Raw genomic sequence first — 9,832 nt, 5'->3', positions numbered from 1 at the left:
ACTAAATGTAGGCTCATCTCACAGCTTCTAGGCAGCAGCTCTTGCTGACATAACAAACATGGGCTTGACCATAACGGTCCAACAAAATTGGAAGCTTTGGGCGAAGTGTATTTCCAAAACTTTCCGCGATGCATTGTGGACCAAAATCTCACTGATGAACACCCGAGAACTATGCTCCTTATTGAACCATGCTTCGCCCAATAAAAGACGACCTAATTTGGGCCTAAATAAAATAAAGTCAAGCCATTGGATCCCTGTATAAAATTACACACTCTCTTGGCCAGTTTGACATCAATGATGATCGATTCTGGCTGAAATTAAATTAAATTGTTTTCTGAGTTTTTATAACATTTCTCATTAGACCTTACTATATCTCTCCTTTCAAATTTTGACATTATTACTAGACCTTTGGTTCAGTTCACAAGAGTTCTCAAATCCCAATCCATCCATATAAAGCAGAAATAGCCAAACACAGAACTAGCTTCTTATAAATCAGAGAGGATCATATTGTCAGCAATACGGGACCTTATGATGCAATGTACAAATTAAAAATCATCTTATGCTCCTCCTTGCATTGCATAGAAATTAACTGTCCAGCCAATAAAGGTTGGTTAATATAGAAGGAGTGGGTCCATTATAACATGACAAATCAATATTTAAATCCTTGCTAAAAGTATGGAACTTAGAAAAGGGTCACATATTTAATGCTCGATCATATTTTTTGAGCAAGATTATCTTTAGTAAGTGAATATCTATACAGAGACAAAAGACAAAGAGAGAAATTAACCGTGAAAATTGATGAGACACATTATTTATATATTTTCTTAGTTATGCTAGGCCATTTTACACATGTATTAGGAGCAATTTTTCAGAAATTAAATGTTAAGCATTGGGATTATAATTGGTGCAATTAGTTTTGATTAATTTATTTTAATTTGATAGTTATTGAGGAAAGATAACATTTAAGGTTATTTCTCTAAGGAATTTTAGTTTGGTCTAAGCTTGTGTCTTGTGTAAGCACCCACACACTTGGTTATTGTGAGGCATTTTATCTTCATTTACCCTTAACCATTTTTCCCACCTAAAATGAGTTAATATTATGCACTTTATTTTATTATTTTATGTCACACATTAAATGAATTGATTATGTGATAAAATATGACATAGCTACAAAAATGCATGCAACTTGAAAACATAAGACCAATACGACTTTAGTGTGACCAAAAGAGCTTAAAGGAGGGGCTATTAGGCATGATAAACAAGGCCAAATGGTGCAGCTTAAGCTTTCAAAGAGTGTGCAACATGTGATTAAATGGGACTAGCAAAGGAATTATCACCCTTCCCTCCAATTTCACTCACACAATTCGACCAATGCACCTTATGATTGGAAGACCACATTTTCTATTTATTTTCTTTTGGTTCTAGCTAATTAGGGCACGATTGCCAAGGCCATATTCAGATCCAATTTCATTTTTCCTTATTCATATGTTTTCCTTCACTTTCTCTCAAACTCTTCCATTTTTCTTCATGTTCATCATTCAACCACTCTTATTTTTCCATTAACTCTCAGACAAAACACAAACCATTATCTTCTTCTCATTTAGTTCAACCTATCCCTACCATTCTTTTCAAGTTGCAAAGCTTTAATTCCTCATTTCAATGCTCATGGGTTTAAGAAGAGGATGAAGATGAAGATGAGAGGCTAGGTACTTTTGGAGAAATCTTAAAGAGAAGAAGATAAATGATGAATCATAAGCTCTACATGGCTGAGGTTTTTTAAATTCCCAGCTCTTCTCTTTTAATTTGATGATTAGATACCTTAATTGAGGATTTGATTATTACAGCTTTGTAATTTTAATATGAATTTAATCCTTGTATAAAGATAAGATACTTATGACATTAAATTCTCTCTTGATTGTCTTTGGTTTAATTCGGTCACTTCTTAAGGATTTATGCATGTTATTATGTTTTTTCTTTTGGTGAATTTCTTACATTAATTTTATATAGTCTTGTGAGATTATTGCTTGTCAGTTGAGTAGCTTTATATAGTCTTGTAGTTGCTTATATTTTTGCATTTGGCCTTAGCATTTAGGAGGAAAAATTAATTGGTGCACTTGTCCAACACTTGCGCCAACTAGGAAATGAAATAAGAACTTTAGTCTAAAATAAAGAGAATTGAACTAGTAAGATTAAATGGTTTGAGATAGCTGTCTTGGGTTCAATATATTTCAGCCAAGGGGAAGAAGAAAGCACAAATTGGCTTAAGTCATCAAAGAGATAAGAATTCCATCATCAACCAATCTTTAGGTTCCAAATATTTAAAAGAAAATTTTCACTTCACTCATTTAAGCTAAAATTTAGTTCTTTGCTTAATAGTTTTATAAAAACCAACTTCAAACTTTGAACCATTTATTCACTTGTTAAGTTCACAATTATATTTTAGCCACTCTTAAAAAGATGACCTAAATTAATCCTTTATTATATTTATGATTAATTTTAGTTATTATTTTAATAAAGTGTGCGATATATAACTAAATTAAAAATTCACAACATATATATGTCTATAAAGAGATTAAATAATAATTAGATGTCAAATGACGTGTTCTTGATCGTGAAAAATAATCTCTACCCTTTTGATGGAGAACATATGGCTAACGGCTTCTTGCATCATGTGTGTGTTGTCTGAAATAAAAAGCGATATATAGAACCAACCCCATTATTGCGCCCACATGTTACACGTGTATGGTTCTCAAATGCAGTACTCGTTTGAATTTTAAGAAGGGTCAAGTTTAATTACAAAAAACAATTAAGCGTGGTCTAAGTCCAGCCGCTATATATAATCATGTCTTATTCTGAAAGGGTCTGCTTCTGTCAGCGAAGTACAAGAAACAATGATCATATGTTTTTTTTTTTTTTGGGGGGGGGGGGGGGGGGATCAGGCAGCGGGCCGGTGAATGACAGGAGACAAAAATCAAAGTCAAGAAAAGTGGTTAATTCAATCGATTTTGTGCTTAGAGCAATTTGAAACTTATATGAACTATTTTTATTTTAAGCTTTGAAATAGAATTAAGCTTTGATTAATTACTTCAACTATATAACCTTTATTTTTATTTTAAGCTTTGATATAGAATTAAAATTTTCTTAAATTTGCAAAATTTGCAAAATAATTTCAGAATTATGCAAGTAATTAATGTTAATGGCTTATGATAATTAGTTGACTATAACTGAAAATAATTTACAACAATATGAAAAATATTTGAAGATTTTTTCATTTTTTAAAGTAAGAACAATTTTAAAAACATTTAAATCCAAAACACTTACCCAAACAAATTTTTTTTATTTTTTATTTTTAAAACAAAAAAAAATTAAAAATAGAAATCAAACCAGCTCTATATTTCTCTCGCTTAAATAAGGAGAGAAAATTGTAGAGAAAACTTTACCCACATGTGATGCCTCTTAATGTAATGTTATATGTCTTCGATTTTATAATTTTAAAATTTTTCAATTCATTGTATAAAAAATAATTTTAAAATGAATTTTAAAATTGAATAAAATAATTATAAATTATTATTATTAAAATTATATTTTAATTTCATTTAGTAATATAGCGAGCACATTATATAAATTATAAGATATAATAATAAGTTTCATTCTATGTGAAATTAACCAATTTTCTCTCTTCGACTTGCTCTTTCTTAGCATAAAGAGATAGTGGCAGCTAGTGGAACTCCCTTTAAGTTAAAAATAAAAAATAAAAATAAAGATGACATAATTTAAAAAAAAAAAATCAAGCAAATCACAAGCGTGGGCTGATAGAGGTCATGAGAATTGTAGTATTGTACAGAGCCCACTTGGTTTGCACGCGCCGCAGTCACCGGTGGCATTGTCGGGCATGCGCCTTCAGCTATTCTCGTATCTTATTCATGCCATCTAACATCTTCCTTTTTTCCTCTTTGTTTTTTAAATAATTTTATCAAATTAAATTCCAGTGTTGTTAGGTTTAAACGAGGATAGCTCAGTTTAAACTTTAAAGTCTTTTTTGCATTTATGTTAAATAACCATGACTCTTCTATGAAGACTATATATATATAGTTCCTCTCTCTCTCTCTCTCTCTCTCTCTCTCTCTCTCTCTCTCTCACATCATATATATATAGTAGTTTTCATCAATTGTAGCATTATGTACGTATGGCCAGGGTAGTTAATTTATGTGTTGTCTTTTATATAGATTCATTCCATGTACGGCTTGAGTGTGTGAGACTGTAAGTAGCGAACTAGCGATATATCAAGCCTAACTGATATCAATTTTTATTAAAAATTTTGAAATTCAAGTGCTTTTAATCTTGGAAAAACAGTTTCTAGTCCCCGAAATTATAGTTAACTTATATGTTGAGATTTATGTAATTTTTCATTAAGTTCTATGAGATTGTAGTCAACTTTGGTCTTAGTATTTAGCATTATACTAAATATCATTGCTACATCACCAACGCATTATCGTTAGGGATCTTGATTAAAGCCGATCATAATTTTAAGAATTAATTTTTTAATAAAAATTACAAGCATCTTAACCAAATTTAATTACAACTCTAGAGACCAAAAAGTAAGTTTTTTCCTTAATTTTCAACAATTAAAATGTTAACATATGTTTTGAAGAGTGAGTAAAAAAAAGAAAAAAAAAACCTGTTGTATGTTTGTCTAAGTTTAACATGCATAGACCGACATTGGGTGTTGATGAGAGACTTTTTATTCTTAAAAAAAAAAAAATTTTTTTTGCAAGCCATCTATATGATACTAATTATTAATTGCTCATTTGGGAATATATTGGGAAGAAACATTGGCTGTATATTACACAGAATTCTAATTGTAGCATGATATGAGATCCTCTTAGGAAGCTTTAATTTTGCAATGGTTGTATGACTGTATTGAGATGTAAGGAGATTTTCTCGATCTCGTGTTATTTCTAGTTGAATAATGTAATCTGGAGCTGCATTTTTATTTAAAAAAACACCCAACATTGAGCAACTAAAAAAGCCTCTCAATTAGTATTAATAATTAACATTGGATATCTATAGTCAATAAAAGTTAGTCCAGTTGATAAGAATTTGATTTATAATTCATAATATTACAAGTTTAAATCTTGCTATTGATATGAGGATCTTATTGATAAGTGATCTATACTTGCTTTTATAAATATTTATGTATTTGGAAGCATGTTCTGATTCTAAAAAATCTCGAATGTAACTCAATTAAACTTTTTTATATGAAAAAAATTTAGATCTCTTTTATAATTGGACAATGTTATAGTGATTTTAAAAATTTACGTTATGTTTCTTTACAATTTCTTTTATGATATCAATTACTCCCCGGAAGATACTTTCAGAATAAAAAACATCAATCTAATAGGGTTAAAAGATTTTACAATTTTTAGAGAATGAGAAAAAAGACACCTTCAACGTTTTCCTGCTTCACAATCCCTCGTGCTACGTATTCAGCCTTTTCTGAGCTTTGATCGATTAGTTTTGATAAAAGAAAGAAACAACAAAAGCAGAAAACAAAGTAGCTCGATTGGAGAAAGTAATTAAGATCCTAAGCGTGAGATTCAAGGTTGCTCCTATTGCAGTTTTCAAATCTCTATCAACAAGGTTCTGTCTAATTTATCTGAATGCCTTTCTTCATATATTTACATGATAATTGATAATACGCCATGGCACAGAATCCTATGCATCTGCAAGACGATAAATAAAATCTTTAATCTTCTTCTGAAAAGGAATTATATATTTATTTCCCATAAAAGGCTCCAAATACGCTTACACAATCATTAACACTGATTAATTTTATTCCTCTGCAGTGCCAATTTCCCCCCTAAAAACATGATTACCTTAACGTACGTAAAGAACAAATCAACAGTTATCTAGTTAGTTCCCAGGGATGAATCTCGATATATCTGTTTGATCCTTACGTGAATAACGACCCTTCACCAACCGGCAATAAGGCTCATTACGCAACAAAATTAAAGCAAGCATGCAAAGACCAAGATGGAAGACAGGAACACAAGAACTAAACATTTCAATGATATATGTACCACATTTATGATTGAAACAATATTATTAATTCATGATTCATCAATCTGTGGGAGCGCGCGCGCGCACTATTCAAACTAAATGATCGTCAACGAAACAAAAGGAAAGAGGAGACAACTCGCGCAGTACTGTGGGGTTAAACGTGGGCACACAATCACTTTATTCTCCTGGCATTCTTTTTATGCAATAATTAGTCAACAATTACAGGGCAAACTCGTAATTAATCGAAGGTCATATATACGTTTAATAATGATCTCTCTATAAAAATGTTTCTACGTACTTTGAGTGAATTAGTGTGATGGTCACGCCAAGTATCTCTCCCACATGTTCTCTCTTCTGAGTGGATATAAAGCACCCTCTCCTCTCGCTGCGCTTTAAGGTGTCACTCTTCTGATGAAAGCTTTTCAGCTTATTCCCTCCCATCGCCTTTCGAGTATAAGCACATAGCTGCTAGGTTCCAAAGTTTGAATTTATTCAGCAAAGCTACATATGGTTTTAAGTTTCAACTCCTTCTGACACCAGCATCCAAGAAAATTCAAATATACATAGTTAATCATGATAACGTAAATAATTGTATCTAAGTTCAATCTTTTTCACAGACTCTTCTTGAAAGGTCGAGAGACGAAGGTAGGGCATGCATAAATTATTTTAATGAAAGAAGAAATACAAAACAACCGTATCAAAATCTTGGATTAATGTAACTAGTAAGGAGTTGATCTTCTTAACCAGAGGTGTTGGGATTGAGCCCTAAATTTGCATTAGTGATTAAATTTTTAGTGAGAGACATCCTCCGAAAGAGATACTACGTTTACTAGTTGCCAATCAAATTTAGATTAAAGATATCAATACATGATGGATATATGTACAAAGAAATTCTTGAAAAAGTATTGCAGGATGGGAGATGACCATGAGGACGTGGGTGTGGGTCACTAGCACCATCATGATTGGATTTGAAAATTTTGATCCAAAAAATAATTGAAAGCAAAAATAAATTACTTCAAAATTACTGAACAAAAAATAGAGGCACGTGAGGGGCGTGTGAGAGAATAAATCCCTTGCTTGAGGGAGGAGGATGAGTGGGCCCCTCAAGAAGCGTGCTTTAGGGTAAGATTTCTTTTATGGAGGAACCCAAATATTCCCTCAGCTTCTCTCACTCCACGACAAAACAACATTGTGACGTGTGTTGCCGCCACACCTCATCTCCCATCCAACGCTTCTCATTCTTCCACGCTGACCATCCCCCACATCTCACCGTCGCTTTCGTCATGAGCCATCTAATCCAGTGGGCTCACTCTGCGCCAGACACAAATATGCGTGTCCCACCATTCATGTCACCGACACGACACCTTTCTCTGCCTTCTTATTCACTGCCCCTCCCTAACTAACACACACAAACCGCTTCTCATCCTTCGCATTACGTGATTTGAGCATAGGTTCGAAACAGAAGGGTTCAGCGAAATCTGATACATATATATATTATCTATCTTATCAGATCAGTCGGGTGTTGCTGTGAAAGTGTGAATGGATTTTTCTCCTCTGCAAGAGCACGTCTGCATGGAGTCTTCGGACCAATGGCTTCAGGTGTGTAATGTCGTTTCATGAATATATTTGCTTCTGATCATTTTACGTGATTTGAGCATTTCTATATTAAATGGAGAGGAGGGTACATGTTTCAGGGAGCTGTTCAAGAGGAATCTGGAGCAATGGATTCTTCATCTTATTCTCCACCATTAATGGAGAGGAGGGTAAGGCCAGCCCCAACGGACCAAGCTTTGAAGTGTCCGAGGTGTGAGTCCACAAACACCAAGTTCTGCTACTACAACAACTACAGTCTCTCTCAGCCGAGGTACTTCTGCAAAACTTGCAGGAGGTACTGGACCAAAGGAGGCACATTGAGAAACATCCCAGTAGGTGGCGGTTGCAGAAAGAACAAGAAAGTCTCGTCCAAGAAGTCCAACGACGTCGTTCACCCAGTACAGTCAGAACCCAAAGATCTTCATCTCACAGCTTCTAATTTCCCAGATCATCATGCAATGCATTTTCCCCACTCAGTGGGACTGATGGTGGAGAATTCGAGGCTCATGGAAACTAAGTTTGGAGGGATAAACAATGTTATGGGAAATTTTGGCGATGCTGGGGTTTCAGATCAGATAAATTATAGCCACAATGGGTTATTGGCACAGAATTTCCAGGGTTTTGGAGGAAATATGCGTTACTTTGATGGCTATAACATTAATGGCGGGACTTATAGCACAATGGACTCTTTTTACCATGGCAATGAGGATGGTGCGATTCATGATGTGAAGCCAAACCCTAAGCTGTTGTCTCTTGAATGGCAAGACCAAGGTTGTTCTGATGCTGGGAAGGAGCCTTTTGGGTATATCAATAGTCTGGGTTCATGGACTGGCATGAATATGATCAATGGATATGGACCCTCCACAACAAACCCTTTGATCTAAAATTCTAGACTCTTAGTACAGTTTCGATTTACCAGTCGGGTTAATTAATGAAAGCATAACGAGTACATATTATTTTTTATTGTTCTGTCTCTGTTATGTTTTTATTAAGATATCAGACAGTGAACATTGGTTCATCTGCCTCTGGGGGATTCATGGATCTAATCAATCATTTTCCTCTACGAGATTAATATATATTTAGGCATATGCCACTTATGGAGGAAGGGGACTCGCGCACACGCGCGCGCGCACACATTATTGTTTATCGGTTTATTTCTGTTAAGGTGGTCTTTTGGGCTTCTTTTGACCTCACACGAATATTTAAAGGGTGTGTGAACGAGAGGCTACAGGGTCCCAAATGGAGGGCTACCTTGGTGCGTTACTTTTGGTTTTATATATTCGTGTTTGTGTGTGTAACACTATATTTGAAAGGTTTAGGATCTTGTTGTAACTTCGAGGAAGATATTGATAGTTCTCTTATAAAAAGAAAACGCACTAGTTATCTGGTACCATTTTAATTTCTTTCAAAAGCTCTTGTCTCTAACGGGATTAACGCGTTGTCTCTGACCATATATAGCTACAGTGCACGCAGAGAAGAAACGAACACAAAGGCAAAGCTGAAAGCAACATTATATTGTACTCCCTCCGCTACCTAGTTGGTGAAATAACACTATAACCAAGGAATGTTGAACAACATGTTATAAACATTTTTGCCAACTTTCAGTTTGACACGCTGCTGCGCAGACAAAGTAAACTTTGAGCAGAAAGCAGTGGAATTAGAAGATACGTATAATCTATAGGATTTGGATATGGATAGTGTTTAAAACTATTCGGTGCAAGTATAGTATTATTTCTGGGAAACCGACTGGCGGCAACAACAGCAAAAAGAAAATCAATTCAACGGGGCGTTCCGAGAATCGAACTCGGGACCTCTCGCACCCAAAGCGAGAATCATACCACTAGACCAAACGCCCTCTTTGCAGGGTGTACATAATATTAATTGAAACTTCTAGAAGTAACCTAGCATTTCTCCCTAGGCTGAGAAGACACCTTTGAACAAACCTGTTAACGTTGAATTTAAATATAAAATCTTTTTGAGTGAGAGAGATATTGTTATCTTTAGAACAACTAAACATTGACAATATATTTGACCAGATAAAATATAAATAAAAGTGTTGACAATATATATCCTGAATGCTGATCTCCACAATTTATGTCATTGACTAACTTTTTTTCTACTGTTGTTAGTAACTTAAAAAAAAAAAAAACATTCTCCAAGTTTGTACAACTTGTTGTGT

The 9,832-nt window shown here is 34.1% G+C and overlaps 1 protein-coding gene and 1 non-coding gene across 2 annotated transcripts; one reads left to right on the top strand and one right to left on the bottom strand.

Annotated features, from left to right (window-relative positions):
- The first annotated feature begins 7,462 nt into the window (after positions 1-7,462).
- LOC129309705 (dof zinc finger protein DOF5.6-like) lies at positions 7,463-9,061 on the top strand. The gene is made up of 2 exons (XM_054951386.1): positions 7,463-7,659; positions 7,755-9,061. Exons 1-2 carry the CDS (start codon positions 7,600-7,602, stop codon positions 8,535-8,537), a joined length of 843 nt encoding a protein of 280 aa, XP_054807361.1. The 5' UTR covers positions 7,463-7,599; the 3' UTR covers positions 8,538-9,061.
- A 375-nt stretch (positions 9,062-9,436) lies between these two features.
- Positions 9,437-9,508, bottom strand: TRNAP-UGG (transfer RNA proline (anticodon UGG)). Its single transcript has one exon. It is a non-coding gene; the product is annotated as a tRNA-Pro (tRNA).
- Positions 9,509-9,832: the final 324 nt, after the last annotated feature.

This window comes from Prosopis cineraria, unplaced genomic scaffold (genome assembly GCF_029017545.1).
Source record: "Prosopis cineraria cultivar Desert tree isolate PC_DT_omini unplaced genomic scaffold, ASM2901754v1 PC4, whole genome shotgun sequence".
NCBI classification, from domain to species: Eukaryota; Viridiplantae; Streptophyta; class Magnoliopsida; order Fabales; family Fabaceae; genus Prosopis; species Prosopis cineraria.
Note: the sequence above shows the minus strand (reverse complement) of the source record. Positions and strands in the feature narration are given on the sequence as shown.